The sequence below is a fragment of the Triticum aestivum genome, chromosome 3B (assembly GCF_018294505.1).
Source record: "Triticum aestivum cultivar Chinese Spring chromosome 3B, IWGSC CS RefSeq v2.1, whole genome shotgun sequence".
In the NCBI taxonomy this organism is placed as follows: Eukaryota; Viridiplantae; Streptophyta; class Magnoliopsida; order Poales; family Poaceae; genus Triticum; species Triticum aestivum.
Genome location: NC_057801.1, coordinates 184,746,007 through 184,762,742, shown reverse-complemented (window position 1 = coordinate 184,762,742; position 16,736 = coordinate 184,746,007). Strand labels below are relative to the sequence as shown.

The 16,736-nt window shown below is 47.5% G+C and overlaps 1 protein-coding gene across 1 annotated transcript; it reads left to right on the top strand.

Annotated features, from left to right (window-relative positions):
• Positions 1–9,005: 9,005 nt before the first annotated feature.
• LOC123069272 (jasmonoyl--L-amino acid synthetase GH3.3) lies at positions 9,006–15,176 on the top strand. Its single transcript, XM_044492086.1, has 5 exons — positions 9,006–9,243; positions 9,812–10,200; positions 10,321–10,422; positions 10,778–11,595; positions 14,289–15,176. Exons 2-5 carry the CDS (start codon positions 9,905–9,907, stop codon positions 14,840–14,842), a joined length of 1,770 nt encoding a protein of 589 aa, XP_044348021.1. The 5' UTR covers positions 9,006–9,243; positions 9,812–9,904; the 3' UTR covers positions 14,843–15,176.
• Positions 15,177–16,736: the final 1,560 nt, after the last annotated feature.

Genomic DNA, 16,736 nt, shown 5'->3' with positions numbered 1-16,736 from the left:
TTTTCTGAATTTTCCATGCAATAAAAAATGACCCAAAAATAAAATTTCTTAGGATGCTCTGAAAATTTAATACAATTTTTTTCTGAATATTTAGGAATTTTTGGTGCAAATAATATCAGAGGGAGGTGCACCAGGTGGGCACAACCCACCTGGGCGCGCCAAGACCCCCAAGCGCGCCCTGGTGGGTTGTGGTCCCCACGTGGGACCCCTCACTTATCTCTTCATCCCACATCGTCACCTACCTCCAGAAAAAATCACCATTGCTCTTTCTTTCGTGTTCTTGCTCTCAACCCCGCGATTTTCGGTCTCTTTGCTCGAAGCTCCATTTCCGAAACTGTTTCGGGGGATTGTTGCTTGGTATATGATTCTTCCGTGTGTCCAATTAGTTTTTGCTTTAGTGATTTATATTTTGAATAATTAGCTACTCTTGGTGCTTCTGTATATGAGCTTGCATGTTGAATTCTTAGAGTTCTAAGTAGTTTGAATGCTTGCTATGGCCTCTATACATTCCTATGAGTAGTTGCTACCAGTCTTGTGAAGTTTTGTTAACAAAATTTTGTGACCCAAATTTTTTAGAAAATTGTATGTGAATATTATGGACTTCTTTGAAGGAGTTCCTCGAGGAGGAGATCCTCGGAGGCATCTTCTAGTAGCAGCTCTGCTCGTCGGTCTTATGTTGAACCGAGTGAAAGTTTCATACAAGATGCCGCCACCAAAACATGCTTATAGCCATGCAACGATTATATGGTGAGTGTGGGCATTAATGAGGAATTTGAGAAATATGTTCACAATGCCGATCTCGGTCCCTACATTTAAGATAAGTGCAACCAACACCTCACTCTCACTGAATCATTTGTCAAAGGATTTAAATTCCATCCCCGTGAGTCTAGGGTGTCATTTAAATTGTATGAAAATCCATTTACCATATCTTTAGAGAGATTCACTCACCACTGCAAAATCCCATTGTAGGGTTCACTCGATGAACCGCGAAGGTATGAGTTTGAGATATTCCCGCAATCCAGTACTTCGCATTTTTTAATGGAAAATGTATTGTAGGCAAACAAGATTGTAGTACACTTTGTGCCCCAGACTTGAGCCTTATACACACCGCTCTCACCGGTGACAAAAGTTATAATCTTGGAGCAATTGTTGCACGTAGGTTGCAACACAACGCTGGTAGTGGATATTTTTATGGTGGAATTTATGCCACACGCTTAGCAAGAGAGCTGGGTGTTTCACCTTTGCCCTATGATCCTATTTTACTCACGCAGTATCTAGACTTTGATGCTATGAAACGTCATAGATCCTTACAGATGAACCCCATAATTTCACTTATAAATTGTTGTTTAATAAGGACTCCATGGTGGACACATATTTGCCTGCACCTGCTCTCTTTAATGTTCATAACAGGGGAAGATATTTTGTTCTTGAGAGTGAGGCTCGAGCCCATAACGCAACGGTTGTGGCCGCACGGCAGGCTGAGGCATCCGCACCGAGAGCGTACATGAGCTACCACTCCGACCATTACGCAGGCTACTGACTGATTACCAAATTAGGCCAAAAGCCTAAGCTTGGGGGAGTACATATTTCCGCTGACAGTACATTCATGTTCACACATTTCATTCCAGTTATCGGTGTTCACACTTTTTCATTGTATTATCCATGTTAAATTTATTTATTCATTTTCTTCTTGTGTGTTTGAAAAACTTTGAGAAAATCCAAAAACACATTTCTTGCTTATTTTTTATTTACCTAGTTTAAATTGTTGTAGCACTAAAAAGAAAACCCAAAAAGATTTTTTTGTTCTTCTTCTACTTGTTGGGAGCTTTCCCGTGTAAATAGTTTTGCTCATTTTTGCTTTTCCCTTTTTATTTGCTTGTTTACGAAAAACCAAAAACTCTAAAAATATTCCAGTGTGTTTCTCTGAATTTCTTTTCTTTTTATTGAGTCACACCAAGGAGAAGACCACGATGAAAATGTTGAGTGGCTCTCATATGCATTATTGTTGATCTGACAAAGAGTCCATATTACCTTGTCTTCTCCTTTTGAATAAAATGTTTGCAGATTCCATCTTAGTCCACGACACTCTTGCACTATTATTATTTTCAAATCGTTCGGCCATGCAAGTGAAAGGCAATAATGACGATATTCGATGAACTGTCTGTGGGAGAGTGAAACAAGTATGAACTCGACTTGTTCTGTTATTGTAAATATGTTTAACCTAGTGTCCATGATTCGGCCTATTATGATCAAACATGTTTGCAATGACAATTAGAGATTATAGTTTCTCATGCCATGCATAAGTAGCTAGGAGTGGATAATGATTTATCTTGGATGTCAACATTGCGTTAAAATGATTGTGATGTAGTATAATGATATGGTATCCTCCTCTGAATGTTCAGATGGCTTGACTTGGCACATGTTCATGCATGTAATTGAATCAAAACCAATATAGCCTCTATGATATTTATGTTCAGGGTGTTCATATTCTACTCATGCTAGTATCCAATGTTACTTATACATAATGCATGTTCATGACCGTTGTTGCTCTCTAGCTGGCCGCTTCTCAACCTATTTGCTAGCCTTCGCCTATACTAAGTGGGAATTCTGCTTGTGCATCAAAAACCTGAAACCCAAGTTATTCCAAATGAGTTCACCATACCTACCTATATGCGGTATTACCCTGCCGTCCTAAGTAAATTTGCATGTGCCACCTCTAAAAACTTCCAATAAATATCCTTTTTGTGTGCCTGGATTGTTCATAGAGCGACAGGAGGTAGTCGGTATCTTCCATGCTAAGCGGCTTATTCTCAGGATTAGTGTTTATTCACTCATCATTGCACGAGAAAGGGGCGGTAATAGGGATTCCCAGTCCCAATTGCAAAAAGAACTTATAAATAATCAAACAAAAACTCCTATGGAGCAACAACCTTTACATTATCGCTTCGGAACCGCTACTAATGTGTTTAGTATGGAAGATATTGATAACTCATGTTCGCAAAGTAAACAACAAGGGCGCATGTCTCAAAATTTCATTTACCTCTGTTTTAAGAACCTGAGCTCTGGCACCTCTGCAAATCACTGCTTCCCTCTGCCAAAAGGACTATCTATTTACTTTTATATTATGTCATCACCTTCTCATATAAGCACCAAAACCTGAGAGCAATGTTGTCATGCTTATGCATTGTGTGTAGCTAAAGTTGGATGCATCATGACTGGACCTTTTCTACCATGAATTACAATGTTTAGTCGCTGCTTGAACTTTGGAGGTGCTTTGCATTTATATTTTGCGGTCTCAGAAAGGGCTAGCGAGATACCACTATTTTCATATTGTATCATGGTTGTTTTGACAATGTGTTGCTGTTTGAGATGTCTTATTATTGATCGCTAGTTGATTATGTCATTGATATGAGTTAATATAATTTTTAAGAGTTATTGTCGACATGGTTAGTTATAATCTTTGCTGAAAACCTGGGTGATGTTTAATCTTATTTATGGAAATAAGAGCAAAAGAGTTCGTAAAAGTTTTTCTTTTTCACTTTCAGTTTATCAACTGAATTGCTTGAGGACAAGCAAAGGTTTAAGCTTTGGGGAGTTGATACGTCTCCGTCGTATCTACTTTTCCTAATAATTTTCCTCTTGTTTTGGACTCTAATTTGCATGATTTGAATGAAACTAACCTAGACTGACGCTATTTTCAGTAGAACTACCATGATGTTGTTTTTGTGCAGAAATAAAAGTTCACAGAATGGAACGAAACTTTGCGAGGAATTTTATACAATAAGAGATACTTTCTGGAGCCAAGAACCACCGGAGGGGGACACCTAGGTGGGAAAAACCCACCAGGCCACGCCACGCCCTCCAGGCATGCCCAGGTGGGTTGTCCCCACCTAGTGGCCCCACAGACACTGAAATCGACGTTGTAAAATCATGTTTTTCCACAAAAAAATTACGGAGAAAGAATTATAGCATTTCACGAGACAGAGCCGTCGTCGTCTCCTATTCTTCGTCGGGAGGTGCTACGTCTTGAGCTTGCGTTGGTTTTCCTTGAAGAGGAAAGGGTGATGCAACAATAGTAGCGTAAGTATTTCCCTCAGTTTTTGAGAACCAAGGTATCAATCCAGTAGGAGGCTCCTCAACAAGTCCCATGAACCTACACAAACAAACAAAGAACTCGCAACCAACGCAATAAAGGGGTTGTCAATCCCTTCACGGCCACTTGCGAAAGTGAGATCTGATAGAGATAATATGATAAGATAAATATATTTTTGGTATTTTATAATATAGATGCAGAAAATAAAGATGCAAATACAAGTAAATTGGAAGCAAATATGATAAGAGATAGACCCGGGGGCCATAGGTTTCACTAGAGGCTTCTCTCAAGAGCATAAGTATTACGGTGGGTGAACAAATTACTGTCGAGCAATTGATAGAAAAGCGAATAATTATGACGTTATCTAGGCATGATCATGTATATAGGCATCACGTCCGCAACAAGTAGACCGACTCCTGCCTGCATCTACTACTATTACTCCACACATCGACCGCTATCCAGCATGCATCTAGAGTATTAAGTTCATAAGAACAGAGTAACGCATTAAGCAAGATAACATGATCTAGAGGGATAAACTCAAGCAATATGATATAAACCCTATCTTTTTATCCTCGATGGCAACAATACAATACGTGTCTTGCAACCCTTTCCGTCACTGGGTAAGAACACCGCAAGATTGAACCCAAAGCTAAGCACTTCTCCCATGGCAAGAAAGATCAATCTAGTAGGCCAAACCAAACCGATAATTCGAAGAGACTTGCAAAGATAACTCAATCACATAAAAGAATTCAGAGAAGATTCAGTTATTATCCATAGATAAACTTGATCATAAACCCACAATTCATCGGATCTCGACAAACACACCGCAAAAAGAGATTACATCGAATAGATCTCCACAAGAGAGGGGAGAACATTGTATTGAGATCCAAAAATAGAGAAGAAGCCATCTAACTAATAAGTATGGACCTGAAGGTCTGTGGTAAACTACTCACAACTCATCGGAAGGGCTATGGTGTTGATGTAGAAGCCCTCCATGGTGGAATCCCCCTCCGGCAGAACGCCGGCGACAGCTCCAAGATGGGATCTCGCGGATACAGAAGGTTACAGTGGCGGAAATATTTCTTTGGTGGCTCCCTGGATGTTTTCGGGGTATGTAGGCTTATATAGGAGGAAGAAGTAGGTCGGTGGCCGCCCGAGGGCCCACAAGACAGGGGGGCACGCCCTATAGGGGGGGCATCCTACCCTCTTGTGGTCGCCTCAGCTGCTTCTTGACTTGCACTCCAAGTCCTCTGGATCACGTTCGTTCCAAAAATCACGCTTCCGAAGGTTTCATTCCGTTTGGACTCCGTTTGATATTCCTTTTCTTCGAAATACTGAAATAGGCAAAAAAAACAGCAATACAGGCTGGGCCTCCGGTTAGTAGGTTAGTCCCAAAAATAATAATAATGTGTAAAATAAAGCCCATAAACATCCAAAACAGGTAATATAATAGTATGGAACAATAAAAAATTATAGATACATTGGAGACGTATCAGGAGGCCAGATCTGGAGTCCGTTTGGGGCTCTGGAGAGGGGGATCCTTGATCTTCGTCATCACCAACCCTTCTCCATCGCCAATTCCATGATGCTCCCCACCTGGAGTGAGTAATTCTTTCGTAGGCTCGCTAGTCGGTGATGATTTGGATGAGATTCATCATGCTTGAGTTAGTTTTGTTAGGGTTTGATCCCTAGTATCCATTATGTTCTGAGATTGATGTTGCTATGACTTTGCCATGCTTAATGCTTGTCACTTTGGGCCCGGGTGCCATGATTTCAGATCTGAACCGTTTATGTTATCACCATTATATCTATGTTCTAGATCCGATCTTGCAAGTTATAGTCACCTACTACTCCCTCTGTTCCATATTACTTGTCGCTGATTTAGTACAAGTTGTACTAAATCAGCAACGAGTAATATGGAACGCAGAGAGTATGTGTTATGATCCGGCAACCCCGGAGTGACAATAGTCGGGACCACTCTCGGTGATGACCATAGTTTGAGGAGTTCATGTATACACTATGTGCTAATGCTTTGTTCCGGTTCTCTATTAAAAGGAGACCTTAATATCCCTTAGTTTCCAATAGGACCCCGCTGCCACGCGAGGGTAGGACAAAAAATGTCATGCAAGTAATTTCCATAAGCACGTATGATTATTTACGGAATACGTGCCTACATTATATTTATGAACTGGAGCTAGTGCCATATCACCCTAGGTTATGACTGTCTCATGATGAATATCATCCAACGAATCGCAGATCCAGTGCCTACGATTTTCGTACATATTATTTCTGCTAAGTTACTACTGCTATTGTTACTATTGCACTTGCTATAAAACTACTGCTATCACTGTTACTGTTACTATTGTTGTTGCCCCTACTATCAAAACTATCATACTACTTTGCTACTGATCACTTTGCTGCAGATAATTAATCTCCAGGTGTGGTTGAATTGGCAACTCAGCTGCTAATACTTACAAATATTCTTTGGCTCCCCTTATGTCGAATCTATAAATTTGGGTTGAATACTCTACCCTCGAAAACTGTTGTGATCCCATATACTTGTGATTTACAAATATTCTTTGGCTCCCCTTGGGGGTTACAAAGGGAGTATGCATAAAACCAACCAAATATAATATTACCCAGAAAGTACTTCTCAGACAAAAATGTGCATATGTCTCGGTCTAAATAACTAAAACAATATCATGGGTCAAAATTTTCAAAGTTTGTTTTGAGGCTCCTTTTGATCACATGATTCTAAAAACGCAGGAAAGGAAAAAAAATAAGAATTGGATAAGAATGCATGTGTATAACATTTTTTCTTCAAAAAAAGGAAACGTGGGAATTTCACAAACTTGGGTGTTCAATTTACATGAATAGAGAAAACATAGGAATCGTAATAAACAGAGTCAAAACAAAGTCAAACCACATGAAATGTATAATTGACGTGTTATTATGCCACTAGGGGTCTCAGTCAAACACAGGAATCCTACAATTTTCTTTCATTTTTCTTTGAACAAAGGAGCCTAAGACCTACGCTTCTTTTTATCATCGGCGGTTGTTGTTCTAGTGTGTTGGTCATATGGGGCCTTAGCACGACAAGTTCCCAACTCCCTACTATAACAATGTTTGTCTGGCTCCTGTGCTTATAGTCGTCCTTGGTGGTCTTTGACTTAGATGATTTTTTTACTTCTTATGTTCTTTGTACTATTTTGACGGTTAGTGAATGGATCGTAAGTTTTTCTTAAAAAAGCGTAAAACTTATGCAAAGCTTGGGTTTTTCTAGAAGTGGAGGGACTATACCCTGTATACGAGATTGTCCATAGTAGAAAAGATAAATATCCACTCTGCGTAATCCTAAAGGGAAAATTTTGTGGCCGGGCAGCCAACCGAAGGTTGGGCCGGTCGCACGCGAGCCTGTGGATCAATTCGTATCATGCGTCGCCCAGGGCTCCCCTTTCTTTCTACAAACGGTTTCTTCCACATCACCGTTTCTTCTACCTCACTAGGTGCCGCTGCAACCGCTTAGTTCCTCCGTCTCTATGCTCATGCGCACACAACGACATGAACGAGACCTTGCTCTTAGGGCGAGCCACGGCGGGGAGGAGAAGACGTCGACAACCAGCTCCTCCCAGCCTTTTCCCCCTCTCAGCCCCCTGCGCACCCTCACCTTCTCGGTCACAAACTGAAACCGACAGTCGTCAGAGCTTCCACGGCTAAGATGATGATGCAACCGTTCTTGTGAAAAGTTCCACCTTTGATTCAAAGGCTTCAACCGATGGTATATAGAGCTTCAACCGGTGGCATATAAAGCTTACCGGACCACTATGCGACTGAAGAGCTGCAACCGTTTATATGAAAGCTTCAACTATAGTTTGAAAAAGTTTCAACCAAACCACCGCAAATTAAGAAAAGCTACAACCATATTGTCACATGAAAGCTTCAACCGGTGACCTATAGTGTTGTAAACGACATAAGAAGATGGCACAACCGGTGCGCGGTGCTGCTGCAAATAGGTGGGCAACGGGCGCCGATGGACGTGGGAAAAAGCTTCAACCTGCGGTGAAAAAAGCTTCGATCGGCATGGGAAAAGCTTCAAGTCTGTGAAAAATGCTTCAACCGGTGTGAAAAAAGCTTTCATCAGCGTGAGAAAAGGCTTCAACCGGCATGCTGATTTTGCGCGAACCGCTAAGTTGAGAGCCGCGGCCGGCAGCACGATGGTGCTGTGACGGACGTGCTACGACGGTGGCGGCTAGGTGCTTCAACTACACAGACGGCGGGCATGCTACAAGACGACGACGATTCGCTACAGGGCTACACGTCCGGCTGGAACCGGCGAGGTTGCTGCTGCGAGGCCGACCACCAGCGACGAGGGCGGCGATCGTCGTGGCGAACGGGCGAGGACGGCTGACGAGCTGATTGGTGTCTCGGAGGATCACGTCGTGGACGCGGTGTACAGGCACCATGGATTTTCTTTTCTGTTTTTTCTGAACGAAGTAGTTGAAAAAGGGATCACGCGGCTACAACTACGCAAGGCGTACATGCACAGTGTGGTTGGCCAAAATTTCGTCCGGCCGACCGGCGCCTATCACTCGCCTATGCTGAAATTACTTGATGTGCACAACCAGGATGTTGTGATTGGAATTAAATCCGCATGTCTGTCGCTACCTGCGAGGGGATAAAGCTAAATCAAACCGTTCCCGACTTCAACTCCCCCCATTTGCAGCCATGGATAAAACCGGATAGCAAACTTTGCGCCGTATTCTGCAGCCCGATCGTGTCGTGCCACAGCAAGATGAAAAGGCCATCATCGTGTCCCATCAACAACAACCCATGGCAAGTTCCTGTATTACCCCTCCCGACAGTCCTGCTCCGCTCGCATCGCACGCAGATAAAACCGCGCGTCGCCCGCCCGCGTGTATATATCCGCCCGCGTTCGTCGTCTCCCCAGTCCTCACCTCACCGTACTCTCTCCACTCCACGCCGCGCGCTGTCCCCCGTGCGTCTTCGCGCCTAGCATAGTAGGTGCTTGAGCGGAGGGGCGTCTCGTTCCCTCCCGCGTCGCGCTTTGTCCGTTGCCGCGGCGCGACTAGCTGCAGCACCGCGGCCTCCGTTGCCTGCCCGGTCCCGCCTCCCGCGGCGGACACCCCGAGGTGAGTGCGCCCACGCGGACGGGCCGGCTCCGGCTCGTGGCCGCGCGCTCCCTTTTCTTTCTTTCTCGGGTTCCCTTCCCTAGCTGTTCTTTGTCTCTTGCGCTGTTCCTTTGCTCTGCTCTCCGTCGTAGGCTCCTCATCAATTTGCGTGACAGAGAGAAGAAAAGGAAAGAGCAGAGAGAGAAGATCGTTGGATCTTTGTCCCTCGACTGAACTAATTTTAGCTACTACTAGCAGATTTCTAGGCCTTGGTTTTTAGTAGTTCCACCTCACGGGCAGCGAGAAGCACACAGACAGACCTGTGGCCACTGTTCCCGCTGCTCTCTTCTCACGATCCTCTCCTCTCGTTTGCCCTCTCGGTGTTTTGTTTTGTTTCGTTTCGTCGAAGAAGCAAAGAAAAGTCCCGCTGTTAATTTTGTCCCGCTCGAGCTTTTTATCCAAAAGAGGACACGAGCGATGTTGGACACAAAATCTCATCGCTGACGTCACCTCCTCTTCTTCAACAGTCGAACTAGCCCCACCCCCCATGCTTTTGACTTGGTTTCGGCTCTTCTTCCTGTTGTTGCAGCGTCTAGTGGCAGCCGCTTGGAGCCCGACCGGTGTGGAGAGTGGACTAGCATCACTGCATCGGTGGTGATTCGACTCTGCAAGCAGCGGCAAGATGTTGGAGAAGAAGAACGGCGAGTTCAGCGGCGACAAGGTGATCGCCGAGTTCGAGCGGCTGACACGGGACGCCGACATTGTGCAGCGGGAGACGCTGCGGCGGATCCTTGTCGAGAACGGCGCCACCGAGTACCTGCAGGGGCTGGGCCTCGCCGGCCGCACCGACCCCGCCAGCTTCAAGGAATGCGTGCCGCTCGCCACGCACGCCGACCTCGAGCCCTACATTGAGCGCATCGTCGACGGCGACGCCACGCCCATCCTCACCGGCAAGCCCGTCACCTCCATCTCCCTAAGGTTGGTTGGTCGCTCGTTGCCACTTGCCAATCAAGGCTCCTACCGTACATTTAGCTCCTCTTTAAGCTCTCCTCGAGGACTGATCATGGTGATGCATCTTGGTGCACGCGCGACGCGCAGCTCCGGCACGACGCAGGGGAAGCGCAAGTACCTGCTGTTCAACGAGGAGCTCGTCAAGTCCACGATGCAGATATACCGAACCTCCTACGCCTTCAGGAACAGGTAGAGAGCAAATCCAGCCCAGATTTCGTTCGGTTAAATTTGTGGCTTCTGGTGCCCGGCCTCGATCCGGGCCGGGGAGTCGTCCTCCGCCATAATTCGGCTGTTATCAATTTGTACATCACGTGAACCAACAGTATCGATGGATCTGTGAGTTGGAATGGAGTAATCAGTTGTAGAATAACCTGTTAGAATTAAATCTATGATCGACGCTATAAGCCTAACGTACGACTGCAACCTCCTTTTGTTCCTCTTGTACCGCCGGCCTGTCATTCTCATTCTCCTTCTAGTTTTAGTGAAGGTTTTTCGGTTGGTGATCTCCATTAATGAGGTGTATATGTTGACTGCTTAACGGCAGGGAGTTCCCCGTGGAGGACGGCAAGGCGCTGCAGTTCATCTACAGCAGCCGGCAGTTCACGACCAAGGGCGGGCTGACGGCCACCACGGCGACCACCAACGTGTACCGCAGCGAGGAGTTCAAGGCGACGATGCGCGTGGTGCAGTCGCAGTGCTGCAGCCCCGACGAGGTGATCTTCGGCGCCGACTTCGCGCAGTCGCTCTACTGCCACCTCCTCTGCGGCCTGCTCGCCGCCGGCGAGGTGCAGATGGTATCGGCCACCTTCGCGCACAGCGTCGTGCTCGCCTTCCAGACCTTCGAGCGGGTGTGGGAGGAGCTCTGCGCCGACATCCGCCGAGGCGCCCTGTCGCCGACCCGCGTCACCTCGCCGGCCGTCCGGCAGGCCGTGTCGGCGCTACTCGCCGGGCCGAACCCCGAGCTCGCCGACGCCGTGGCGCGCAAGTGCGCCGGCCTGAGCAACTGGTACGGGGTGATCCCGGCGCTGTGGCCCAACGCCAAGTACGTGTACGGCATTATGACGGGGTCCATGGAGCACTACGTGAAGAAGCTCCGGCACTACGCGGGCGGGCTGCCGCTGGTCGCCGCCGAGTACGGTGCGTCCGAGGGGTGGATCGGCGCCAACCTGGAGCCCGCGATGCCGCCCGAGTCCGCCACCTTCACCGTGCTCCCCGACATCGGCTACTTCGAGTTCATCCCCCTCAGGCCCGGCTGCACGGCCGCCCCCGGCCCCGACGCGTGCTACGGCGAGTCGGAGCCCGTCGGCCTGACGGACGTCGTCGTGGGCGAGCACTACGAGGTCGTCATGACCACATTCGCAGGTACGCACGCACCACTGCACCACTGCACCACCTTATTTCCTTGCCTCTTTTACGTACGCTCCATGGAGTCCATGCATGAACCCGCCAAGGTTATTCCCTCTCACTTGGCAAGGGGGGGCATTGACTTGGCCTGTCGCCTTCCGGTTCCAAACCCTTGTGCTGGGTGATCAGTCCTTCACTGAGGTCTTAACTTAACCAAGTGGAGCCTCCACTTTCTAAATGGCTAGCTTTTAGGTATATAAGACGGTCACCTCTCGATGGATTCCTGTCGAAACGCACAGGGATTTTGAAGTGGACATAATAGAGCCGCGCCAATTAATTTGGACCGGAGCGAACACCATTTTCTGCCCAGTTATCTAGCCGGTCTAGTGGGTCAATTTGGTCACCAAATGAGCCGTCCGATGAACTAGACCCCGTTTGGTTGCGACGTATATTGGCGAGCAATCTTGGAGGGCATGGATTCTCTCCTCTGACCTAGTGAACCAAAGTCGAACACAGTGCTACTGCGCTGTCATGATGCTTCACGAAGCAGAAGATGGCGGCTACGGTGGGTATTAGTTGTGGCGTTACTGTCACGTATATAGTATTCCCTTCGTTCCGAATTACTTGTCACGGATATGGATGTATCTAGATGTATTTTAATTCTAGATACATCCATTTCTGCGACGAGTAATTTGGAACGAAGGGAGTAGCTTGTGATCGATGATCTGTATGAAAGTTACACCGTCGAGCATACATTAACTTTGTTGACTAGTAGAGTACGTTAATCGACACGGCTGATGCAAGTCCTTTTCTCTGGGAAAAAACAAAAAGGTGATGAGAGTCCGCGGACTTTTCAGCATTATCTGGAATGAATATTATCATTCAACACATCGAGCCAAAACACCAAGAATCAAGTGCCCGTTGTTTTTCCAAAGACCAAACATATAGCCCTGGCCAAGACACGACTTAGGACTCGATGTTCCAATATAAATCTTACTTCCGCCCATCATTGCATATTTTTATCGCGGTAGTAAGTCCGAACAAAGGGAAGCAAGCCTAGAAAGTGTGGCGTGTGGATAGCTTGCAGAAACGTATTATATTATGGGATGGAGGTTAAAAAATCAAAATGCGTCAAAATCCATAGATTAGGTGTTGAACCGGTGGACCGGTAAAAATATATATGCGAGACAAGGCGGTCTGTCCCTTTGCCCTTGTTCATCATTCTTGCCCGCGAGAAGGCAACGTCATATATTAAAATTGCCCAACCTTTATAAGACTATCCTTACTAAGGCATAAGATGAAATATATATCCTTTGATATATCGACGGCAACTTCCTCTTGCACTTGTTGGTAACGTGCCATGAGCAAAACTCGATGTCACCTTTGCATCTCTAGAATGCCCGTGGTGCCAGGGTAACGTTGTTGATGTGGCGGAGGGAAGGCATCGGTCAGAGCGAGCCAGGAGAAGCCGGTGATAGCACACAGAGAATCAGATCGCCGTCCTGGAGAAGAAGAAGGCAAAGTGAGTTGGGTAATCATCCCAAATCTGGCTAGACAGAATCGAGGAGGCCTTATCTCACTAGGGTTTCCGACGAAGTTGAAATTGTCGCGCAACGCCGAAAGAAGAAGAAGGCAAAAGACGAAACTATGGACCGTCGACCTCCTCTCCAGCAAACAACTCGTCCAAGATCACGTAGAAGAAATGTAGGCCAAAACGCGGCCCAAGATCTAGCCTATCTGAAGCTTGACGCACCGTCTTCCGATGCCAACCAGCATGAGCATCGCCAGAACGACGACAAGACAAGAGATCGTATCCCACACAGTCAATGACGTCATTGCCCGAACACAGCTAACTTCAAACCAGGGTTTTCCCCACCTCTCCGGTGCTGGAAGGCACCCGGAGGCGAGGGGTACCAGCGGTGACGGCGGCACTTACGTGAAAACCCTAGCCACCTTTCTTTTCTTCTTCTAGAGAGGTAGGAGGCGACATTCTTGATCCCTATAGCTAGCAGCTACTCCATGTACTCCATCCATGGAGTAGCTTGGAACTCGCACAATTCAATTTCCGGACCAGGTTAGCCAAAGTTTAACTTTGACCAGGCCGGCAGGTGGCAGGTCATATACACGCATTCACATGTGAATGCAACGCCTGCAACTGTCAAACAAAACCTAAGATCAAAGGCAACAAAAACTCTTCCGTCATCTGAAGCCACGCACACTCCTAACCTCCCTATCGATCTACCCCTGAAAATTTATCCTATTCTTGTGTTAGTTTTCAAGTAGAATATGATAAATTTTCAAGTGCGTCAGTTAACAGTAGGGTTTGTCGTCACCTCACCTGCATGGCTCCACGGATGAGGTTGAGCATGGGCGCCACATCAAGGCCGGGCGGGCCTACACGAAATGATGTATCCTGGCAGATGATAATTGGATAAGAACCGGTGCAACACACAGCACAAGTGGGCACGCACAGGTTGCCGGTACATGTCCAATCCGTGACCACAGCTATAGGAGAATTTTGTTTGCATCATTGCTTGTTTGTCTCATGTTGGCCCATCATTTTACATGCCCTGCTGGGCCTTTTATTTCATCATGACTTGCTTCGATGGATACTATGTTTCCACTCTCGGAAAATCACAAGAAAAAATTCCATGATTATTTGGTGATAGAATTGTACTAGTGGTTTCTGAAACGAAAAATATGTTTGGCAGGGTTGTACCGGTACAGGCTGGGCGACGTGGTGCGGGTGGCCGGGTTCCACAACGCGACGCCCAAGCTCAAGTTCGTGTGCCGCCGGAACCTGGCGCTGTCCATCAACATCGACAAGAACAGCGAGCAGGACCTGCAGCTGGCCGTGGACGCCGCCGCCGCCAAGTTCCTCGCCGCCGAGAAGCTGGAGGTGGTGGACTACACCAGCCACGCGGACATGTCGTCGGACCCGGGCCACTACGTGGTCTTCGTCGAGCTCAACGCCGCCGCGGCCGACGCCAGCGCCGACGCGCTGCAGGGGTGCTGCGACGAGCTGGACCGCTCCTTCGCGGACCCCGGCTACGTCGGGTCGCGGCGGTCCTGCGCCATCGGCCCGCTGGAGCTGCGGGTGCTGAAGCGGGGGACCTTCCACCGGGTGCTCCGCCACTACCTCTCCCTGGGCGCCCCCGTGAGCCAGTTCAAGTCGCCGCGCTGCGTCGCCCGCTCCAACGCCGGCGTCCTCCAGATCCTCGCCGCATGCACCGCCAAGGCCTTCTTCAGCGCCGCCTACGACTGACGCGTGCATGCGCGCCGAGATCACGGGACGTGTCGTGCCACGTCTGCCTGTAAGATATCTGAGACGTACGTGGCTGCGGTGGTTACAGGGTGCATGCATCATGCAACGGTTGTCTGGGAAGAGCAGTACGTACAGAGTTGTCCGCATGCAGGTAAGGGTGTCTCTGTGTATTGGGTGTGTGAGTGACAGTGACGTGTCTGTTGCGGTGCGTGATATTGCAAAGTGTGGCCACGGGACAAAAGTGTATGTGTGGTGTGTCTACCGGTTCAGTCTCACGCATGTGGCATGTTTGCAAGGTGTACGTATCAAATAAACCTGTCGAGTTGTCCGCGCAGCATCTGCCTTCTGCCAGCATGCATCATTGGTAACGAAGTGTAGCTAGTACGTACATTCTTCGAGATGCTTTCTTGCCATGTTCGATAAGATCCGACCACCACCATCCAAACTCTGGGTGGGTCTAGGCAACCCCTGTGACGAGAAGGACCTTGAGTTCAGTGGCGGAGCTTGCAGCCCAAACATGGGCGGGCCAACAAGAAGAACATAGTTTATGGTCTGTTGTTTTAAGGCCCAAGAGTAGATGTATACTGTACAAAACTTCATGGGCTGGGCGGGCCACGGCCTATTCGGCCTTGCTGAAGCTCCGCCAGTGCTTGAGTTCTTCTACGCCTCCACCATCATCAATGTGGGGAACGAAGCGAGAACGCCTTTCTGAAACTCTCCTTGGCTGCTTGGCCGTAAACCAAAAGACACCGCTCCCCTTATTTATGAGGCCTCGACGAGGAAAACATAAAAGGTGAGGGAAGCCTTAAAGAACAACGCATGGATCCTCAAGATAAAGCCCCCAGATATTGTAACCGTCCACCACATCCGAGAATTCTTCACGCTTTGGATGCTCGTGCATGATTTTCATCTTGATGAGCTTGCAGATGATGTGATTGTGTGGAAACATAAAAATGATGGGGTTTACTCCGCGGCCTCGGCTTATAGAGCCCAATTCTTGGGTCTGGTCATATCCCCCTTGGACCGCGTGATATGGAAGAATTGGGCACCACCAAAGGTCAAGTTCTTTGCTTGGTTGGCCCTTCAGGACATAATTTGGACCGCCGACAGACTTGCTAAGCGTGGATGGGAAAACTGTTGCTTATTTTGCAAACGCGAGCCCGAGACAGGGCCACATCTCTTCTTCAAATATCGTTATACCATTAGACTCTGGAGCATGCTGGTTGCAAAACTTGGCCTTGAACATGTGGATATATCTACATGGCACTTGGCGGGATCCGTTGAAGAGTGGTGGAATAAAAGAACCGGCATGGATATTTCATCACGCAAGCCCATGGAATCTCTCACCATGCTTGTCTCTTGGGCTATTTGGAACGAAAGGAATGCTAGGGTCTTTCAACATAAAAGTGCACTGCCACCAATTGTCCTCAACATCATCCTCGAGGAAGCGAAGTTATGGGTCGCCGCAGGTGCAAGGAAACTAGGGGAAATCATAATACGCGAGTAATTGTCATGCGGTGTTGTATGGACACTTGTAAAACTCTTTTCCTCTTTTAATTAATATACAAGGCAAATCTTTTGCCCTGTTTCAAAAAAAAAAAGATCCGACCACAAGCACGGACGGTGATCCGGTAATGGTTCCAGATTTCCAGTACAATAATGCTACACGTACGGACATTTACAGGCCGAGACTAATTACACACTGACATGGCATGGTTTGATTGGCAAGAAGGGAAGGAAGCGGGGCCACCCCGGTGAAAATCAGGGGGGCCGAAGAGAATTAGTGAAGGGCTTCCGTAACTTGCCTGTAATAGGCCCGTAGGTCTAGGATTATTGTTTCCAGTACGTACGGCGTACGTAGCGAGCACAGTTCGTGGCACCACTTACGGACTGA